Genomic DNA, 22,775 nt, shown 5'->3' with positions numbered 1-22,775 from the left:
ATTTCAAAATGTCTAGGATGTAAATATCACAAAGCATAATATCGAAGGACGTACATAAAATGGCCGTGCTTGGTAGTGCGGGGAAAGGGGGCGCCAGACCATAATCCTGCCTAGGGTGCCAAAATATCTAGCTACAGGGCTGCTGGTTCGAATCCCACTTCAAACCAGTACCGATTAGCCTCTGTGCAAAAATTGGACCTAAAACAAGAAACTCCAACTCAAGAAGCGTGAAAATTTCACACTTGGAACATGTTACCATCGTCATCTTGAGATGCGAGGGATTCCACCAGCAGTTTCGCAGAGGAATACCAATTCTTCCTCCTCTAATCTCATTGCCATTCAATCCACACACGCACGCTGGATGACGCATACAAGAATCACAGCAAATGTCCCCTCCCCTCCCGCAAACCATATCATTGTTTTTCCTTAGCCACCGAACCCAAACGGCGTCGCCAGTTCGTTTTTTGCCAGCCACTCAGCCGCGTCGACTTCTTACTGCGCTGACCGTCACCACGCGGGGTCACCCAGAGGCGGCGGCTGAGATTTAACCCAAGGTTACGGTGAAATTGCTCGTGTCGCTGGACTTGTGCAAGATTGGTCCAGGGGATAGCTGCTGCAACTACTCTCTCTCTCTCCCCTCTCCCGCCCCCGAAAACAATGCACCTCCTCCTGCCTTTCACTTCCTGCCCCCGGCAGAGGATATATACAGTGACAGTTCCCGTCGACACTTCCCCAGTTTCCGATTCTCTGTCGGATCCGGTCCACACCTCCTTCTCGCCGGTTATGGGAAACAAGGTAAGTCACGTGACCGTTTTCTTGCTACATTTTTGGGAGCGTGTTCCGCCGAGAGCATCGTTTCTCAACCTATGGGACGTTTGGTGGGTGGCGAAATCGGTCTCTAAAATGTATTTACCGTGTCTTAAAACCTATTGCCTTTAAATTACTAAGATATTGTTAACAATTTAAATTCAACCCATGTTGTACGTTGTCTAAACTCTACATTTCTGTTATTCACGCTCTACCATTGCTTTTTACCGGCATCTCTCTGATGTTTAACTCAAGAGAATCGGATATATGTCGTTTCCGTTTCGGTCACAGCAATAAGTTTTTAATTATCCGTCACATGCACGCCGCTTTATATTTCCGACCGCCATTCGGATGACGCTTTAAAGTTCCTCATGCTGTTCTCCACCACATATTTATGTGAAAAGGGTTTTTGATCTCAGATTCAAGTGAAAAGCAAGTGCAGAAATAGACTCAGATTTACGACTAAAGTTAACCACTATTGAACCCAACATACTCCAGCTTATGCGGAAAAGGCAGACACAACCGTTACATTAGTTCAGTAAGTAAAAAGAAAAAAAAAATGTTTTCAATTTCCGCTTGTGTGTTTAGTTAGATGTTAGACTACTAGAGTAATTTAGTCTTTTAATTTAGATATTTACTTTTCTAGGATGGAGTATGTGTAATTAGTTTGAGCAAGCGTAAAAGAGGGCATCTTAAAGTACTCGATGCTTATGGGTACCATGAAGTGTAATATCCTTTAAGGTGGGTCGCGGACTGAAAAAGGTTGAGAACCACTGGCTTTGAGGGATCGAGAAATTGAAATTTTGAAGTGTAAATAATGATTTCTTTAACACACCTTATTACTAGACCTCGAATTTTTAGGTCCTAAAAAGTGTGCTTTTAGATTCCTAAAATAGGCTCTAAAAATCCTAAAATAGGCTCTAAAAATCTTAAATTAGGCACGAAAAATCCTGCAGTAGGTTCCAAAAGAAACTTAAAATGCTTCAAAACTCCTGAAAAATATCGATTTTGTACATCTTCAAAAACAAAATTTCAAAAGAACCGTAAAAAAATTTAATAGCTATATGTAACAACCAAATATTAATTTTCTAACAAAATTTTCATTTGCATACATAATTTTCAAAATTATCCACAAATTATTGTAATCCTATATTTGTGCTGTTAGGAAAAGTTACTTGTTGATCTGAAGAATGAATCAAGTATCTATGATTTGCTGCACAATACCAGGGTGGCTAGTCACTGGGAATTCCTTGAATTCCTGAAATTATCCGTGAATTATTAGTTCCGGGTATTCTGCGTGAATGTTTCTGCATAGACGTGAAAAAATGCTACTTTTGTTAATCCAAATCTCATTGAATACACTGACACTCTTCACAGTTTAGCATTTATTTTTATCGAAGAAGAAAAGGAAAAGAAAGCTGCGTGGAAAATAAAGCGAGGGAAATCGACAGAAAATGTGTTTCAAACACATTAGTCATTGATTTTTTGGTATCAAACCGAGCAAATACCTCTGTGTGACATAAAAATCCAGAAAAACCTTAATATATATATTCATTCATTCATTGTTTTCCGCCTAATTGGCAGGTCTTTCACTGCAATCTCCAGCTTTCCCTATTCTCTGCCTTACGCTTCGTAATAGCATACGACCCAGTTAATTTAATATCATCCATAAGCTGATATCTCTTTCTTCCACGGACTTTTCCTCCTTCAACCATTCCCTCCAAGGCATCCCTTAGCAGGCAGTTTCTTCTTAGACAGTGTCCTAACCAGTTTCTTTTCCTCTTCTTGATGGTCTCCAGTATAGATCTTTTTTCACCAACTCTTTTCAGTACGGCTTCGTTTCTTACCTTGTCCGTCCATTTTACACGCTCCATTTTTCGCCATGTCCACATTTAAAAAGCTTCGAGTCGTTTCTCTTCATTTCTTCTCAACGTCCAGGTTTCTGCACCATATAGTGCTACACTCCACACAAAACATTTCACTAATCTCTTCCTTAGACCTATGTCCATGGGTCCACAAAAACATTTTTTCTTCTATTGAAAGCTTCTTTTGCTATTGCGATTCTCATTTTCACTTCTTGGTTGCAGCTCATGTCACTGCTTATAGTGCATCCGAGGTACTTGAAGCTACCCACTTGATGGATTCTTTCACTGTACATTAATATTCATCCCATACTGCTCACAGCTGCTGTTTAACTCTTCTAACATACTAATATATATAAAAACCTAAAAAAGGCTTGATTTAGGCGCATAAACCTAGAATAGGTTCTAACAAGCAAAATAGGTTATTTTAGGCTCTATAAAACTTCATCAGTTGTTGCGTTTTTAAATGAAACTCTGACGTAACTTATTTCTTATTTACCTGCTAAGGAAAAAATATGTTAAAAACCTATTATTATTACATACCTTGATGTAGAAATTCTCAGACTTTAGGAAAATTGTCAATGCAACTCGATGTGTGCGCCCTGAGTTGCCCTGCAGACATTCTTACCGTCGCGTCGCGTGTCTGTTGCTCTACTGAATAGTGCCAGGCTTGTTCCCGCATTACACATTGGCGCCAAAATTATGGACTAGAAATCGGCTCGAAAGAAAGTATGAAAATTAAATGCGTACTGAACAAGCTTTTTAATGAACTCTGGTATGCATATTCATGCGTGAGATTCGCAGGATTAATTCATAACAAAATATTTTGTTCAACTAAATATGTCACACATTTAATACACTTGTAATAATAAGGATGCTCATTATTGGCTAATCATATTTGTCACGTGCAAAGCTTTGCAAAAATAATTAAATATTAATGAACTGAACACAAATGCAGATCACCTCTGTTACTTTTTCTTTTATCGGGAAGCGAGCGAAAACAACCAACACTCGCAAACCACAGACAAAAACTTTCCTTTGGCCAACTTACAGATTATCTTCGCATGGCCAAACTTCGCCCTCATTGACTGTTTCACAGAATTTTGCAGAGAAAGCCAGTTGCATTTACAACATGGCCTAATCGCCAAAGCCAGTCAAGTAGTCAGCCAGGCGGCCATGATTTCCACCCAGGTATCCAGTTCAGCGCCAACTAGGGCATTCCTACTGGAAATCCAGTTCCGTGTGATTCGGCCTTTAGTCTCCAGCTGCACAGACGACGCTAGATAGGTGTGCGGAATTAAGAGTTCTTCGCTTGAGCGAATAACGCTCGAACATGCAAAACGAGCGGTATACACTTGAAGCTCAGTGGTACACGTATAACAGTCATTTGTCTATGGTAGTGGGACCTCAAATATTGATCGTGAGATGAAAGACGCAGTGAAATTGTAACTTACGTGAACACAGTCATAATCTCCATGCTAAAATGTAGTTTAGTCCAGACGTTCTCTGTAATCGAGCCGCGGCGCACACTTTGGAAATCACTGGTTTAGTGTATCTTACCAATACAGTGATATGTGAAAATGAAAGAAATGATTATGGGCTGAAACTACCAATGCGGATATTTTATATATATGTGTCTACGATTATTGTGACATTAAAATGATACTGCATTGCAAACGCTCGAGCGTGGGAGACTCAGACAAGAACGAGCGAGCGAAAGTGGTTCGATGCAGTACATGTTTAAAAGTTCACGTAACATTTAGTCGTACATCTTTCCCTGAAGCGAAAGCTAGCTTTCAGTGATTAGTGATGAAGGAGCTAAAGTTCCTCTTGTTGTGCGTAGACAAACACTCTTCAGAGTGAAAAGTGAACTCGGAGGTTGTTGCCTCACTGAGTGTGCGATGCAGAGAAATCTTCTGTGTTCAGTAATACACAGACCTCATGGCTGCAGATACGACGTAATATATGTACAGTCACGGACACTGCCGGGTTGTAATGAACACACTGACTTTCAATGGAATCGTTACAATCCGGCAGTATCCGTGACTGTACGTAATGTTTAAGTTTCCTTGTAATTTCACTTATGGATTATGACTAGAGCTCGGAAGTTGAAGACCTATATATTGCCAAAAAAAAAGGCTTAAAAATGTAAAAAAAAAACACTTAAAAACGGAAAAAAGGACATATAAATGTGATCCAAATTAATTAATAACTTCAGTTTTAATTACATATTTAATGAATATGCGCCGCACATCCTTGTCTGACTTATGATCTTTGCAGGCGCGTGCTGTCTGGTCGTATACACCGTGCTGAAAGCTTCAAAACACGAGAAAGTTGCCACTTACAGCCCGACCTTCCAGACAAGTTACGGTTAAAGGACCTTGTACAGTGTCTCTCAAAAGTTTTAGGACAACGACATTTTAAACTAGGCAACCCAATTTACACAAGGCGTTGGTGGGTTGCGTGCAGAGTTAGGCTCAGTTTCAGGGTTGCCACATGCACAATAGATATCTATAAAACACACGAAAGAAATAAAAACAAGTATTATTGTATACAATTATTAAAAATATCAGTATTATATCGCAAGTGATAAAATTCTTTCTCACAGAAAAACATAGGTTTTATAGTATTTCATCGCTGATGAGTCTACAGAAAGGAAGAAAGGTGAGAGAAAACGAGAGGTGACAAAGGAGAGGAAAAAGAGGAAGCGAGAGGAGAAGAGGAAAAGTAGAGGAGAGAAGATGTAGTGAGGAGAATGGAAGAAGATTCTAGAACAGATGAGGAAAATGGAGCAAAGAAGAGAAAAGAGGAGGAAAATGATATGAGAGGAGACGAGAAGAGGGGAGTGGAGAGTAGAGTAAAGGAGATAAAAATAGAAGAACGAAAAGAAGAGGGGAAGAGTGCAGTGGAGTCGGAAATCTAAGACAGGAGAGGAGATAGGAGGAGTGGAAATGAGTGGGATGGAGATAAGATGCGAAAAAAGTAGGGAAGGCGATATGAGATAAAAGCAGAGCAGAAGGAGGGGAGAGAAGAAGGAGAAGAGAAGAGAAGAACAGAAGGGACTGAAGAGAAGAGGTAGTTGCAGAAAATATCGTCTCAGCGTCAAGAATTGATGCATTGGTCAAATTATCGAAACATTCAATAACATTTTGAAACGTATTGGAGAATGTATTAGATCGGTTCGAAATGCCTTTTGGCTTAGTTCAGAGCAAGGTAAAATTTTCCATGTAAGATCTTTGATTTTACCTGAAATTATACCACTAAAAACATCAATGTAATTTTAATATTTATAAGAATTATCCAATTTTTGTCCACTACTCGGTTCGTTGAAATGGAGATTTTGTAATTTAATATTTCCCCTCCCCCAACGTAACTTCCAAACTGAATCATTCCCTTTCACAGAGTATGGACAATGAACACAATGGGATATGTCTAAAACTTACGAAAATTTTCTGCCACCGGAAGGGTTTGAACCTACGACCATCAGATTCACAGTCCTGAACGGTAAACACTACCCTACAAGCTTTCGCTACTGAAAGTAAGTAGAAGGAGCTGACCAATGTGAAATGTAGATGCAACTCTCCTCCTACATGTAATGTGCAAACAATACTTGTTTGTAACAAAGAAAAAGAATGTAGTAAGACTCGGCGAAATAATTTATAATGGAGAATTGCACATGATGAGAACTTTTCATTCGATATTTGCGGAGGTATCCTTGCATTGAACTCGAGTGGGAAAAGGTGTAAAATTAGTATGTCCTGAATTGCCACAAATATAAATAGTTATTTCATTAATATTTGTCAATGTCTTTGAAGCAGTACACAATTATCGTTAGAGTATCATAATTCACGATGTTATACATGAAAATATCCCTTTGAACGTGTGTCAATTCATTTATTTGTTTATTTTTTTATAAATTCCATATGCAGAACAATGTAGCCACTATACACTGCTATTACAAATAATGTTACCATGCTCTTGTTTAATAGAAGGGGCTTTAAAAAAAAGAAAAGAAAGAACACCTAGTATAGAGGATCGAACCTGGGACAGCAATCAATGCTTTCAAGAACTCTAACCAATACACTACGCCCTTTGTTTCCCTTGGAGCAACAGTTCTTAATTATTCTGTCGCGTCAATATTGTAAACGTTATCCTTCAAAAAGAAGTCCAATACTCTGATATAGCTCTGTACTTCTAGAATTACTCTATACACATGCATTTGAAATTTAACTCTGAATTTATTTCTTCGTTGTTAGTATATCTAAGCTTGTGAATATATTTTATTTGTAATTTTATAACGGTTACATGAACATCTACAAAATAGTTCCTTATAATAGCCTCCGGTTGACCAAGTTGCCAATATAAACAAATGGAATACAGATTGTCTTCGAGCTTACATTGTTAAAAAGGAACGGATACACGTATTACTATCCCAATACTTATTCAATAAGGTTTCTTTTTTGTCAGAAATTATCACTTAAATTATTGCATGTTGAGCTAGTGTCTTGATGAAATCTATCATTCTTCAGATTTTCTTTAAAATTCGACTCTGTTCACTTGTAACTTGCTGGGTGGAGACACTGTGCATGGGCGCACAGTTTTGCGATAAGAAGCGGCCTTGAACAGCGTGAGTGAATCACTTTGAACGCGAGCAAGCTACGCTACCAAGCTTGTCTGCCTTTGAAAACAAAGTCTTTTTTTTCACCGTTTCCGAACGCGATTGCTATTGTAGAAGTATATATTCTCTCAAAAGAGCAAGAAAGGAATTTCGACCAATGTTCTCCCGTCGTATAAAACCAAGTATTATCTATTAAACGAAAAGTTCACGATTGTCAATAAACCTATCTCATAATAAATTTAATAGAAAGATTCTCCAAAATTTCTCTCTCACTGTCTACGTCAGGTTAGGTCAGTACCCGGGGGGGGGCATGGGGGCCATGCCCCGTCGAACCCTGAAATATTTAAATGTGAACCTATCAATAACTACGAAAATAACATCGTCGATTTTAGAAATGTGTAAAAATTTCAATTTTGTTCTTACTTAAATTAATCTGTTTCTTGCACAAAAGTCTTCAGGCTGCAATATTGGATGGTTTTAGTTTTATAATGCAAGGCTACCAGACGTCCAATTCGCCGATTTACTCAGGACAGTGCGTTACTTTCAATCCCTTTCCCGACTTTTTCGAACTGCAATCGTGATGCGAGAATGTCTCTTTATTATTGTCTTTTTCTTAACTCACAATTAGACATGTTATTTATTGTAATAATAATTCCTTGTGCACAACATTTAATTTATAAATATATTATTTTCTAAACATAGAATTATCATGACTTTTAAATGGTGCTTGCACTATTTGAACTATTTTGTAATATCTGCCTCTCTCTCTCTCTTATATATATATATAAAAATTTGAGTCTGGCACCCCCCCTCAAAGAAATCCTGCGTAAGGGCCTAGTCTACGTCTATGACAGAAATGCAAGCAATATTTTTATTTATTTTTAACCCAACTAAAGGAATGTGGAAGAATTTAAAAGAAATAAGAAAGAGCAGAACGACTGTTACTCTACTTTAAAAATTTTTGTTCTTCGAGAAATAAAAATAAGACGGATTTACTCCAGCACCTTAACACAGTGTCCCACGAGTCTCTCTTGACTAATGCTGTCAAATGTGAAGTGATTGTTTGAATAAAATTTTCCGCCTGTTTACGTCTAACGTTTGGTAGTTCGCAAACGTTGTAATTATTTCGTGTTACCTTATGGAACAGCAAATACATTTCATAAGACTGTTCTGAACACGGGACTTGCGTCAGTAAACAAGCATTTCGTCTATTGCAGTATCATAGGAAAAGAATATCGTCCTGCAATGTTCAAGCCTCTAGATGTTTTCCATTAATAATGTCTAATCACAATAATAAGTTAGAAGAAATAACTCGCATTTTCACAACTAAAAATATTCTCGTTTTTCTTCATCACTTCGAAAATTATTTCTCGAATATATCTGCTATACTACAAGAAAGCAATTCAAAATTAAACTAAAAGTTCAACTACACGTATACCAAATGACATTTACAATATTGGAGGAACAGAATACTTAAAAAAAATTGTTGTTTCAATCGAAGGTAAGGGCGTGGTGTAGTGGTTAGAGTTTTTGATTAGTCTGCTAGCGGTCCCAGGTTCGATTCTCCTTAGGCGGTGTTCTTTTTTTAAAATTCTCCTTTTATTATAAATAAGAGCATGGTAACATTATTTGTAATAGCAGTGTATAGTGGCTACATTGTTCTGCATATGGAATTTATAAAAAAATAAACAAATAAATGAATTGACACACGTTCAAAGGGATATTTTCATGTATAACATCGTGAATTATGATACTCTAACGATAATTGTGTACTGCTTCAAAGACATTGACAAATATTAATGAAATAACTATTTATATTTGTGGCAATTCAGGACATACTAATTTTACACCTTTTCCCACTCGAGTTCAATGCAAGGATACCTCCGCAAATATCGAATGAAAAGTTCTCATCATGTGCAATTCTCCATTATAAATTATTTCGCCGAGTCTTACTACATTCTTTTTCTTTGTTACAAACAAGTATTGTTTGCACATTACATGTAGGAGGAGAGTTGCATCTACATTTCACATTGGTCAGCTCCTTCTACTTACTTTCAGTAGCGAAAGCTTGTAGGGTAGTGTTTACCGTTCAGGACTGTGAATCTGATGGTCGTAGGTTCAAACCCTTCCGGTGGCAGAAAATTTTCGTAAGTTTTAGACATATCCCATTGTGTTCATTGTCCATACTCTGTGAAAGGGAATGATTCAGTTTGGAAGTTACGTTGGGGGAGGGGAAATATTAAATTACAAAATCTCCATTTCAACGAACCGAGTAGTGGACAAAAATTGGATAATTCTTATAAATATTAAAATTACATTGATGTTTTTAGTGGTATAATTTCAGGTAAAATCAAAGATCTTACATGGAAAATTTTACCTTGCTCTGAACTAAGCCAAAAGGCATTTCGAACCGATCTAATACATTCTCCAATACGTTTCAAAATGTTATTGAATGTTTCGATAATTTGACCAATGCATCAATTCTTGACGCTGAGACGATATTTTCTGCAACTACCTCTTCTCTTCAGTCCCTTCTGTTCTTCTCTTCTCTTCTCCTTCTTCTCTCCCCTCCTTCTGCTCTGCTTTTATCTCATATCGCCTTCCCTACTTTTTTCGCATCTTATCTCCATCCCACTCATTTCCACTCCTCCTATCTCCTCTCCTGTCTTAGATTTCCGACTCCACTGCACTCTTCCCCTCTTCTTTTCGTTCTTCTATTTTTATCTCCTTTACTCTACTCTCCACTCCCCTCTTCTCGTCTCCTCTCATATCATTTTCCTCCTCTTTTCTCTTCTTTGCTCCATTTTCCTCATCTGTCCTAGAATCTTCTTCCATTCTCCTCACTACATCTTCTCTCCTCTACTTTTCCTCTTCTCCTCTCGCTTCCTCTTTTTCCTCTCCTTTGTCACCTCTCGTTTTCTCTCACCTTTCTTCCTTTCTGTAGACTCATCAGCGATGAAATACTATAAAACCTATGTTTTTCTGTGAGAAAGAATTTTATCACTTGCGATATAATACTGATATTTTTAATAATTGTATACAATAATACTTGTTTTTATTTCTTTCGTGTGTTTTATAGATATCTATTGTGCATGTGGCAACCCTGAAATTGAGCCTAACTCTGCACGCAACCCACCAACGCCTTGTGTAAATTGGGTTGCCTAGTTTAAAATGTCGTTGTCCTAAAACTTTTGAGAGACACTGTACCGTACCTGCTTCAGTCGTCCAAAAATATTTCTCTCTCGTTTCAGGGATGGTTCAAATATATTTCTTTTTTTTTATTACTGCAGAAAGGATGTTTAAGAGGTGATGAACTGATGATGATTCGAATTGAGAATGGGCAGTAAAAACGTAGCCGAAAGAAGGTGAAGTTGCAGAAAAAAGCCATTAAGACCTAAAAAGGCTAAAGAAGGACCAATAAGCCAAAAAACGCCTAAAAAGGCAAAAAAGGACAAATAAAACGCACCTTTTTCTGGCCTACAATGACCCAAAATGAACATATATTATGTTGGGCCTCGCCTTCGAGCACTAGGAAAAAAAAGGATTTTTTCTCAACTTCCAGCCTTAGTTATGACAAATAGTTGCGATATATTGGTTTCTGCTATTAACCCTTACCAATGAAATGCTCAGAATTTTTCTAATAATAACTCCTTTCATACAAAGAAATGACGTAAATTTATCTATCACTTGCAACTCTCCGTTTCTTTGTCTTACATTATGCACAGGTATCTACTATCTGCTCCGAGCTTTGACTGTCATCTGGTGGTTAAACTGTTAACTAACACAGGATCTTCGACGAGCCGCTAGAGACAGTTATAGCGTCTTGGAGATACGCATATATGTTAACAGAACCACACCTGGTCTGTCTAACGTACTCACGTATGCATCTAATAGGAGGAATATACAAAACTTAACGTGCGTAACCTATTCGCATGTTTATTTCTGTTACTAGATGCATACGAGAGTAGGTTATGCAGGCCAGGTTTGGTTCTGTTAGTACATATCTCCCAGCTGCTATAGCTATCCCTAACCGCTGGTGGAACTGTATTCAACTAACGGGAACAGTTTTCTCACTCAAAAATAAAAATTCAGGTCTCAAAGGGTTTTAAAATTTCGTTTACCAAACTGCAGATGTTAAAGTGCATCTTAAGAACTGATTTACGCACAATAGTGACAAATAAACAGACAACGGCAATGTAATAGTAGGCAAACTTTCTATCAACAGTGACGGCGATTAGTGGGACGAGGGGGCAGGTTCCCCCGCTTTTTGTCACTTTTGCCCCCGCACTATGTTAAACCTTATTTAACAAGATAAAGTAAACTGTCCTTGCCCCCCCCTTCAGTTTTGGCACCTTTCTCCCCTAGTTTTGGAATTCAATCACCGCCACTGTCTATCACCATTTTCATTCAGTCTGTTTCCACAATGTGATGATCATGAATCAGAAACGTCAATAAGTGGAGGGCAACGACTGCTTCGCTTCAACAAAATTCCATTCCTTAAAAAACACAGGAAGTAGTATAATAAGGAAGTATGAAAATAACGATAGGCAACTTCCTTCTACTATTTTTGCTGTTGACTGTACTAGAGATTGGCGCGGCGAGTCGTCTGACTGACAATATAAAATTACAATGAGTGCATTACCACCCAGGCTAATTTAAGTCAGTGAATTAAATGAATAACATTACTTAAAATAACGTGAGATGCAAGAGAAAATTAACAAAAATATTCATGAACAATTTTCCGTGCAATACTTCTGCATCCCGCTGTACTTCTATAGAGCCACGCGCCACGACCTCGTCAGACTGCAGAAATGCGGTTTCCAGAGAGGTTGAGGAGCAGAGGGACTCGAACACGGAACACCTTGATTACAAGTGGAAACAAACAACTCTTATCAGGAAGTTGTCCTAGTAAGGTTCACTGACATCTTGTATGTGATATAAATTTTTCTTCACTTATGGATAGTGTCTACATGATAAATGCCTTTAGATCACCTATTACAAATACACAACTTCCCTCAGCAGTGGCGGTGATTGGTTTCCAAAACTGGGGGTAGGGGGAGAGGCAGTTTACTTTCACTTGGTAGATAAGGTTTAGCATAGTGGGGGAGCCAAAGTGGCAAAAAGTGAGTTGGGGCAATTGCCCCCTAATTGCCGCCACTGGCCCTCGGTAATGTAATTGATACAGAAACAAACACTTTTGTGTTTCAAACTCACAATTGAAATAATTGTTAAGTCAATCTGACACTAAAATTCGTCGAGATATAATTCAGTAAGAATTAATGATGCGCAATACACGACACTTCTCCCTCATACATTTAGCTACAAACACGCGGATGCTATAAAGATTAAACTAAACGTTGGAGCAACATCCCTTGAAGGGCCAGGGCCTGCCAGAGCGGCTTTTTCATTGAGTGACGCGTGGTCAGCGCATCGCATCGCCACAGTTTTCTGCCTCTAACCATAAAGATTACAAAAGTATATTTTTTAGTTACTAACTTCCGGTTACGGGTTGATGTAATAGCGAAAAAAAGAGTTTAGTGGATGGGACAGGTAGAAAACGATCCTCCATTGCGACAACAATGAACAAGAAGTGGATTTCAAGGTATTCAATTTTGAGTCGTCAATTTTTTTCTTATTTCCGCGTAGGGACGCAAAGGTCATTATTGTGCGACATTTCAGCCGAACAGTCCAGCGACTCGAAGCTTGCCTTTGCACCATCTGGACGTGGAAACATGAACATATTTCAGGTAAGCTTCATTATTGCGCCAGAGGCGTCCAAATTATTTTATAAAGACCGAACTCTGACCCAATCGCATTCATTTAATCGTGTGTTCGAATTCCGAGACCGACGATCTTCAGAGTTTCTCAGTGTCTTTCTCCGGCAACGCTAGTCAAATGCTGGGATGGTGTCTTTATCACACTCATGTCTTCTAGTTCTATTTCCTTGTGTTCTATTTCATTCTTTCTAGCAATCGATGGCTTGTATACCTCGTTGCAATTTGGTCTCGTAGTACACAAACTGAATATAAAATATACAAGCAACAGCAATTTTTAAACAGAAAAAACTCTCTCTCTCATACAGATACATTTACACACTCTAATACACATATGTATATACATACAGGGTGATTCAGTAAAAGGGTGCCAAAAGGGAACATAAATGAACGATAACTAGAAGCATATAACGTTAGTCTGATACTTAAGTTTTGCTGACACAAATTAGAAATAAAGGTGAAAATAGACAACTTACTGAGAGTATATGTGCGAAGAGTATAACCGTAATATAACTGTAATAAATTTTACAGTGAGAAAGATAGAGAAGTGTACAAAACTAAAGTGAATGTAACTGGAAGAATTGAAGAAAAGAATTGGTTAATATGAAAGTTCATTCGTAACTGGAGTTTACGAATGAAAGCTGCGAAACAATTTTGTAAGATTTAGAAGAGAAATATCACAAAGAAGTTACAAGCGTGCTAAGAGTTGAGTTGGTAAATGAAGTACATAAGGAAGGAATGAATTAGACAAACATAAAAATTACAAAAATGAAAACATTAAAATGAATGTTTCATAGAGTAGAAAAAATACAAGGAAGACTTGGAAGATGTAACAAGAAATTGGAGAAATTATGTAAATAACTATGACAAGTAAAGGTGACAAAGTAATTGAAGTAGAAAGATCTAGAGAAAAATGGATGTGGAAAAGAAAAGGATATGACAATTTGAGACATTTGCTTGAATATATATCTTGTTCTATCATCACAAGTGCCATCTATTATTATGATTAAAAACTACAAGGATAGAAGTACGTGTCAATCACTGGTGAAATAATTAAGACAAATGATGGTTTCCCTTTGAAGCCTACACCACACCCAACCAATCATTAACTTCAGCGAGGTTTCCCATAATATATTGGGAACTGGATTAGTACAAAGATTTAAAAAAATGACTTAATTGAGGAGAATTTACGCGATGAAGAACAAAAGAGAAAGCGAGGCGTTGATGGAGCGTTTAGAGGAAGGAATTCTCAACGTTTTTTTCCCTCCACTGGGAATTCTCGTAGCATTTCTTCCCACGTACGATTAATTTACCAAGTTCCTCTGCTCTGTGTTACCAGGGCCTTGCTTTCACGAAATAGTCTCGACCCAATTTTTTATACATATACCGTTTCATTTTTCGTTCCTTAAAATTAGTTAACGGAAAGAAAACAATTTTCCTCTTTCACTAAATTTAGCCATGATTTGGTGCAAGTTGGAGCAACGAACAACATGTAGTAGCATTCAACCTTTAATATGAAACAATTTGTAGTATTTACATTATTGTAGTTGACCCAGTGAAGACATGCTATTTCAATCGCATCAATAGCAGAGTGATCAATTCACTTCCTAGGTTCCGAAGATCACGGGTCCGAGTTGCGGTTGTTCCTTGGCGGAACTTCATTCTTCCACGTCGTCGCGATTAGACTAAGGAGGCAAAAAGGCGACGTAAGGCAAGAAAATATAAATACAAAATATTTCCATGAAGGTTCAAAGGTTTTTCAGATTACTGTAGTAGTTGTTAAGACCACTTTATGAAGAGAAAGGCTAATAGGGACTGGACCTACAGTTTAAAGAGGAATCCCAACCACTGTACCATGTTCCTCCACCTGGTATCGAACCCGCGACCCCTTGATTATAAGGCGGCGACGTTACCACTACTCCATCGGGAGGCGTTTATTTTCAAATGCGTTAATGACACTGAGTCTTATGGGTTGACCCAGACTGTTTTCCAACTGAGCAGGATGGAAGATGAGTAAATTTTTTTTTCATGGAGGGAAACAGTTCCTTCCCAGGGAGGACAAGCAATATATACTTCGAAATTGTGACAATGCGTTATTTTGAATTATTTGAAAAGGGAATAACATTTATTTTACTTTCCAATGTTAAAAACACAATGAACCAAACGACAGCTTTCATCACTCACTTTTGGGCCTCCCCGATGGTGCAGTCGTCGTCTTGTAATCAAAGGGTCCCGGGTTCGATACCCGGTGGAGGCACATAGTCGTTCGGATCCCTCTTTACTGTCCATAAAGTGGACTTAAAACACCAACTCAATCAATCAACCATCACTTGTTTTTCCAATGGAGGTAAGTGCCTCCTTTACCCTCCTCTGGATACACCTATGCAGACTCAAACTTACTTTTGGCTAATCGCGAGTGATTATATGAAATACACATCCATACCCATCTCCGGACTCGAATCAGGGACTTCGGTGGCGAGATCGAAAACGACCTAACCTAGCCGGCTGTTTTACAAGCACACGATCTGCTAAATGATTGCAACGTATTTGTGAAAGCAACAAACTACTTATAATATTTCGACACTGGGAGGCTACACTGACATATTCTATCAAAAATAGAGGGAAGTAATAGTGAAAACAAACAGACAAATAAGGAGAATAAGAATTTAAAAGAGAAAATAACGATAGAAAATTAAGGGAGGAACAGAATTTTGGAGAAAAAGGGAAATATAAATAGAGAGAAAAGAATAGGAGAGAGAGAAAATAAATTGGTAACAAGAGTGAAAGAGAAATAAAGAAGAAGGAAATTGGAAATAGAAAATAAATTGGATAGGAACAAAAGCGAAAGAGAAATATAAAATAAATTGGAAAGAAACAAAAGGGAAAGAGAAATAGAGATAAATTAAATTGAACAGGAACAGAATGGAAAATAGATTGAGAGAAAGAGAAACCGGAGAAAAAGGGAAAAGAAATTGGACAAAGAGAAAAAAGAAATGGGAGACAAACAAAAGGGAAAGAGAAATAGGGAGGAAATAAATTGGAGAGAAAAAGATAAAGAGAAATAGAGAGAAACAAAAGGGAAAGAAAAAGAGAGAGGAAATTAATTGGATAGGGAAAAGGGAAAAGAAATAGAGAGAAACAAAAGAGAAAAGAAATAGAGAGAAACAAAATGGAAAAAGAAATAGAGAGAAAAAGAAACTGGAGGAAAGAAGGGAAAACAAATTGGACAGAGAGGGAAAAGAAATGGGGACAAACAAAAGGTAATAGGAAAGAACTAGAGGGAAACAATGAGAAAGGATAAGAGTAAGAAAGTAAGTGTGTGTGACAGAGAGAGAGAGTAAAAGGAGGGAAGAAAGAGAATCACGTGACCAATGTAGCTGAGGCCAACTGAAAGATTTTGTTCAGTCTTTGCTCTGCTCTCAGTGTAAGTAAAGTTTTTTGGACACTTCCGAACATCGTGCGATGAATGACTTCATTGTATGTAAATCCAAAAAAACAAACGAAAGTGTGGGAACGACACTTAAGAATGGGGAAAACGTGGAACAACAAGGGAAATATTTCCACGTGTTATAGAAGCCTGCAGTGGCCTACGGGGAAAAAGATGTCCCCCACAGATAATAATGCGCCATTGTACTGGTCATGCAACAATACAGCGTGTCGGAAGAATACGTAGTCATGCGGAAACAGAGAACGAATTAGTTGTTCCTACATACGTCACTTGTTGATGTCTTTACAAGCAAGAGCGCTCGCACTGGAGGGCCACAGGAGGCACTTGCCCCCAGAGCTATCAGGAAAAACTTCACGTAATTCGAATGTTGAAATTATTGCATGAAAATATGAATGAGGCGTTCCATGATAGACAGCATAATAAGTGTTCTACGCGTCGTGAAAAATGTACAAAAAGGCAAAGAATTGTTCCTTAACAAAGTGATAGATGTTAATGGAATGGAAGGAAGTCAAATCAAGTCTCGATTTAAATAATGGACTCAATTCGGAACTTGACAACGAGAAGGTTTTTTGAATTTAAATTCGATTTTATGATTTGTTGTGGTTGAGTTGGTGTTTTAAGTCCACTTTATGCACAGTAAGGCTAGGGACTGGACCTACAGTTTAAAGTGGGATCTGAACCACTTGTGCCTCCACCGGGTATCGAGCCCGGGACCCCTTGATTACAAGGCGGCGACGCTACCACTGCGCCATCGGGGAGGCCGATTTTATGATTTGTAAATATATATTATATATATGCTTGTATGGGTCAACATGGAGAAAATACAGTGGGTGGTGGATGCCTATGCAAAATGTCCTAGTGGGAGATGCTTTACGAGAATTTTCTTAACTGGGAGATAGCATTCTCCACGTCCGCCCCCGCCCCACTTTGAGTACTGCTGCAGGCGATTTTGTCTCGAAGTACGCCTTTCTGGTTGTATGGGTGTCGGGAGGGAGTCGAACCCCCCTTGAAATTGATCATAATTAATTTTAAATCACAAAAAACAATATGGGCTTCCCCGATGGCGCAGTGGTAGCGTCGTCGCCTTATAATCAAGGGGTCCCGGGTTCGATCCCGGAACATAGTGGTTCGGATTGCACTTTAAAATGTAGGTCCAGTCCAGATTAGCCTTACTGTGCATAAAGTGGACTTAAACCACTAAATCAACCAACCAACAAAAAACAATATACTTACTATTTTAATTATTGACAACAGAAATGAAGTTAAGTTAATTAGCATTCTAATATTATATCCAAACCAGAAAAATGAGTTTGCTGAAAGAATTGAGTTCAAAATGCAGGAGTCGGGTCAGAGCGCCATGTTTCGGGTTGTTTCTGTCACTTTTTGTATGCCTAAGCGTAACAAATAATGTACAATTGCAGAAGAATAATATATTTTTTCCTCCATGGTCAAGTTCAAGTTGGTTACGTAAGTAGCGTTACGCATTTTCTTCAAACGACGCCGTGTTGTAGAGCAACCTTCTGATTTCCTATGTAATTGTGTTCAGATAAGATGTCCATTCCCTTTTACTGCATACAATTGGCAAGTACAACGAAAAAAACATGTCACAAAGCAGTGAATTTCTTAACTAAATGATTGACAAGGTGACATGGCAGCAGAACACAAAGCTGTTAAAATGCTCACTATACTCCAAAAGATTATTTCTCGAAATTATACTCTTCCAGTTCTTAGCATACCCATATCTTCTTTTTCTCTAATATTGGCCTGAAGGTAAATTTGAAAAGAGACTCTGGCTAGACTGTAGGTAGGATTGATTGGCTGATTTATTTTACGTCGCTTTTCTGCCATGTTTGGCTAATCGCGAAGATGAGGATGAATAGTGACAAGATGAAATTGATGAATGGACAATCACAAACATACAGGGACGATACAGCGCAAGTTCCACAGAGGATTATACTGTCTGTGAGTTCAGACGCCAGAGCCTCGCTTGTCTGCCAAACGCAATCCAAGGTGTACTACATGGATAGGTTGACATATACGTGCTTAAAGAAAAGTCACTCCTTTGTGGGAGCTGGTAAGATATCATAAGAACCAGTCACCCTTCCTTATAAACATCACGTCGAAAGCCCTTAGTTTCTGCGCTATAAGCGCTGCAAATCTATCCTATATGTATGCAACCCAACACAACGAACGATCGCTCTGACGTAACTTCCAGGTACGCGTGGCAGGGTTGCCATCTTGTTAAGAGGAACGACTTGGGAGTCTTACTTGAGCAAAATCCAGACACTTGGGAAGACTGCATTCTTACATACTGAACAAGACAAAGAATTTCCAATAAGCTGACTGAAATTTAAGACTTGTCTTAGTTCACGTGCTCCAGAGATTCCCGAGACAGTGTGTGCATGTGTCCATGATATAAAAATCAATCAATAATTTGGCTACATAAGAGAAAACGTTAGACGTATATAGTATCTACAGGGTGGCGCACGAAAAGGTAGCAACATATGCTACTGACTCGGGCTATTTTTCGTTCACCACCTTGTGTAAGTTACATTAAGAATACGCGGGAACGCTGACAGATGCACTTACAGGCATGCAAAAGATAAATACAATTCCAGATATATACTCTGAATGTAAATAAAGAATTAGAACTTATACGATCTTCAAAAAGTACAGTATAACTTAACTTTCCCAATACACATATGATAAATGATGGCCATGGGCGCCGCCGGAAAGTTCTGTAGGGGGGCAGGTCAGCTCATTATGAAATTCGAACAGTAGAAATAATAATATTACTAATTATTGTTATTATAAAATGATAACTATCATAAACTAATAACAATAAACCAATTTTACTCCAAATTTATTACCATCACAATTATCGTGCCGATGGGGAGATTTTTATACGTAATCGACCAGAGGAGTGAATACCCAGTACAACTGTTTTTCACTCTTTCATACAGTTCGTGTACACTTACTGAATGCATTTTGTTATTAACTTTTACACATCTCATTCAAGAAAAATCGTTTTGGGCTAAATTTTACTCATAAAATTTTGTGTTCGGCCTCTCACATAAAGCTATTTTTTTTAGATTCTTGGAAACGTGGAACTATTTGTTATTTGGAATAAATGGTAGAACATGGAAATACAACTTGGTTCCTGTACATTGCACCCAATAAAACGCATTTTTCTTTGCGTATTCTGTTCGAGTATTAAATAATCTTAACTATATTTCTGTTGCTAACAGTAAAAAATAACAAGCATTCTGCTTTCACGTAGCTTCAAATGAACCATGCAAATTTCCAAGGGGGTCGACGACCAAGTTCGACCCCCCGCCCTTCCGTCTCTACGCTCATGACGCAGTGACGCAATTCGTCATATGCATCATATCCATACTTTGTATCGGGAGGATAAAAACTGAAGGTTTAGTTCGTAATAGTTTCCGTGTATACATTTTGCACATCTCTTCATGTATAAATAGCTCATCTGCAATCTTCCCGATTGGCCTACGCGTACAAAGTGCACTTAAGTGCCAAAACTGTACCTGCGTGACCTTTCTGTTGTCCGTCAAACATGTCACGACTTGCAAAGAGGCTTCGCGGATTGATATTCTCCACCTGGAAGTAATGCCTGCTTGACATTGGACGCAGGCGCTTCATGGTTCATTGTCTGAATGAACAACCAGTAAACATCGGAGACACGTGATCGCCATTGTGCTTACGTCACAAATCCTAGAAAGTCACGTGATCCGCGAGCGTAATAGCTATGCTTTTTTCTGCGGCCGTGCAATTTTCCACCAATCGACGCTGGTGTTCCGGAAGGAAGCGACAAATTACATGGGACATAACAACGGACGAATATCCGATGATCAATAGGTGGATGGGTGGAAAGTTTTGTCTTTTTATCGACTCTCAGCACGAATTAAGGGAGTATTCTGTGACGAAAAATGTGGAAACTGGCTGCGACGTTACTTTCATGATTTGGTTTCGTTATCGTCGCTTTTCTGCCGTTTTGGCTATCACGAGAATGAGGATGAGTGACTGTATGCTTAAATTGATGAAGGGACACTCACAAAGAACACCCATGCCAATAATCACAAATCACTGCAGGAACGCGATCGACGAAACCTCCTGCATCTCTCACTCCCTCTTTTTCACCCTCTTACAACGCTACAGTACCGCCGTTCGCTATGCAGTCCACACGTAGTACACATGAGAGCGTTCCTTCACGCATGTTGATCACGCTTGTGATATTTGGTATCATCACATGTATCAAATCAATGTTGATGTAATTATGGTGCACCAATTTGGTGTTTTTGAAATTATCGTTGTAAAGAACAGTAGATTATACAGGGTTAGCACAAAGTCGCTTTCCCAAATAAATGAAGAAATACTTTGTGCCCACCCTGTATATACAGCATGAAAGCTATACCGAGTTACGATGTTTTCATTTAATAACTAATAAATTTCTGGCCGCGGTGGCTCAGTCGGTAACGTGTCTGACTACCATGCTCAAGGTCCCGGGTTCAATCCCTGGCCTTTTCAAATCCGGGAACTTTTCTAACGTTGGAAGCGGCTCCGGCGCTCACCCAGCGTCGAATGACATGGGTACCTGGGGGAAACCCTGGGGGATAAAGGCGGACAGGGGCGTGATGCTGATCACATCACCCCCACTCATGACCGGATCAAGAAAGTGTGGGGCGTTACCCCCACACCCCCTATACGCCTTCATGGCGTGGTGCTAAGCACAGGGGAGCACTTTACCTTTTTTATCTTTAACTAATAAATTTAAGAAGGGAAATGTTGTTTACACAAACTAAAACTCGACAATTTTTTTTTAAACATGAACAAACATTGACGTTTTTCCCCTGAAAGTATTTTCCGATCTTCCCTAAAAATGAATATGTAAATCTTTGTTTGTTTCCTTGTTTATGTCTTATGTTTATATTTAACCTTTCTTGTTTTTACCTAAAACCATCTTGACTTGTTCTTGTTATTTGTTAGAGTTTTCAGTGTAAAATGGCCTTAAAAGTGCTGTATCTGAAACTTGGAATAAATAAATAAATAAATAAATATTACATACATACTAAGACATTTCTATCCACCTGACAGTTCCCGGCGTTTACAATTGAAACATCTAATGTTCTTCCATACGTGTATTATATGCACTATAAAATATGTATTTAAGAAACGCCATTGATTACGGTAGTAACTAAAACTGTATTAGAGGAAACTTTTTTTCCTCTCGGCTGAAAAGTTATCGGCTTTTAAAAATGCCAAGTGATACATTGTTGGCCGCGATTACTTCAGGTCACTTCTGATTGGTTATGCTAGGCGAGATAAAAAATTACCGATTTCATCTTTTAATTATGGCATAGAATATGTTATAGCATCAACATGCTCTAGGATTCCTCCATTTTACACGGTAGCAGAAATGTTAAGAAAAGTACCAAGGAAAATACATCCGTTCAAAGTTGTTCTAAGACAAGATGTTGAGTTCAAATTGCCTCAAAGAAATAGGTTCGATTTCAGCGTTTTCGCCGCTCTGCCGTTGTTGGAAGCACTGCAACCAAGTGACGTACTTCCGGTTTGTTCCGATCAACGCACGAATATAAGGATAGCACAGGAATGAACAGAATGTGTGGCATTGGGGATGCCCTTTCCCTCAAGTTCACACGACGAACATTTTACTGCGGGAAGATTCGTGCTTAACCTTGAACGAAATGTCCCGTGGAGAAAGTGGGTTTACACCATAGCGTGATGGTGGATTGTGCTAATTGTCCATGAAGAGAAATCTCCTCTTTTGATAGTCTGGTTGGGGGTCGAATAATTGAGATGGGATACGAAAGATAAGTGGCATCTAGCGGGCACGAGGAAAAGAAAGTGGCAAGATGGAAAGATTTGCTGGATTAAATACAGATCCTAGCATATTGTTCAGGGATGGCTTCGAGATGGGACAAGGTGTGATATCTTTGGGCTCTGAATCAAGAATGCATTGAAATCCTACATCTGCATTGTTTCAAACAATGGACTCCATGGTGCCATTTGTGCCACTCGATGGTGAAGTGGTTGGCTCACCGCGCTACGACACCAGGTGTCTCGGGTTCGAATCCCTCGTAAGACACGGTTGCTTGTGTTTGTCCTCAATGAGAAAATAGAGAATTGAGTAAATTTATACATGAAATTACCTTTCGATTTGTCACACACAGGAGATATACAGTGGGATCCATGAGTATTACCGTGCAAATTGTCCATGATTATTTTCA

General features: G+C 38.6%; 1 protein-coding gene across 3 annotated transcripts in view; it reads left to right on the top strand.

Annotated features, from left to right (window-relative positions):
• The first annotated feature begins 576 nt into the window (after window positions 1–576).
• Window positions 577–22,775, top strand: part of LOC145979030 (endothelin-converting enzyme homolog) — a 124,757-nt gene continuing 102,558 nt past the window's right edge. The window contains exon 1 of one of the 3 annotated variants that reach the window (XM_083112104.1): window positions 577–795. In XM_083112104.1, the coding sequence (XP_082968230.1) occupies window positions 658–795 (138 nt within the window). In that variant the 5' untranslated portion in view covers window positions 577–657. Of the gene's footprint in view, window positions 796–1,289; window positions 1,346–12,966; window positions 13,035–22,775 lie in introns of those variants that run through there. The other 2 variants (XM_083112107.1, XM_083112106.1) reach the window with 2 other exon arrangements.

The sequence above is a fragment of the Lepisma saccharinum genome, chromosome 25 (genome assembly GCF_977018435.1).
Source record: "Lepisma saccharinum chromosome 25, izLepSacc3.1, whole genome shotgun sequence".
In the NCBI taxonomy this organism is placed as follows: Eukaryota; Metazoa; Arthropoda; class Insecta; order Zygentoma; family Lepismatidae; genus Lepisma; species Lepisma saccharinum.
The sequence above is the reverse complement of the archived record's forward strand: the minus strand, read 5'-3'. Positions and strand labels throughout refer to the sequence as shown.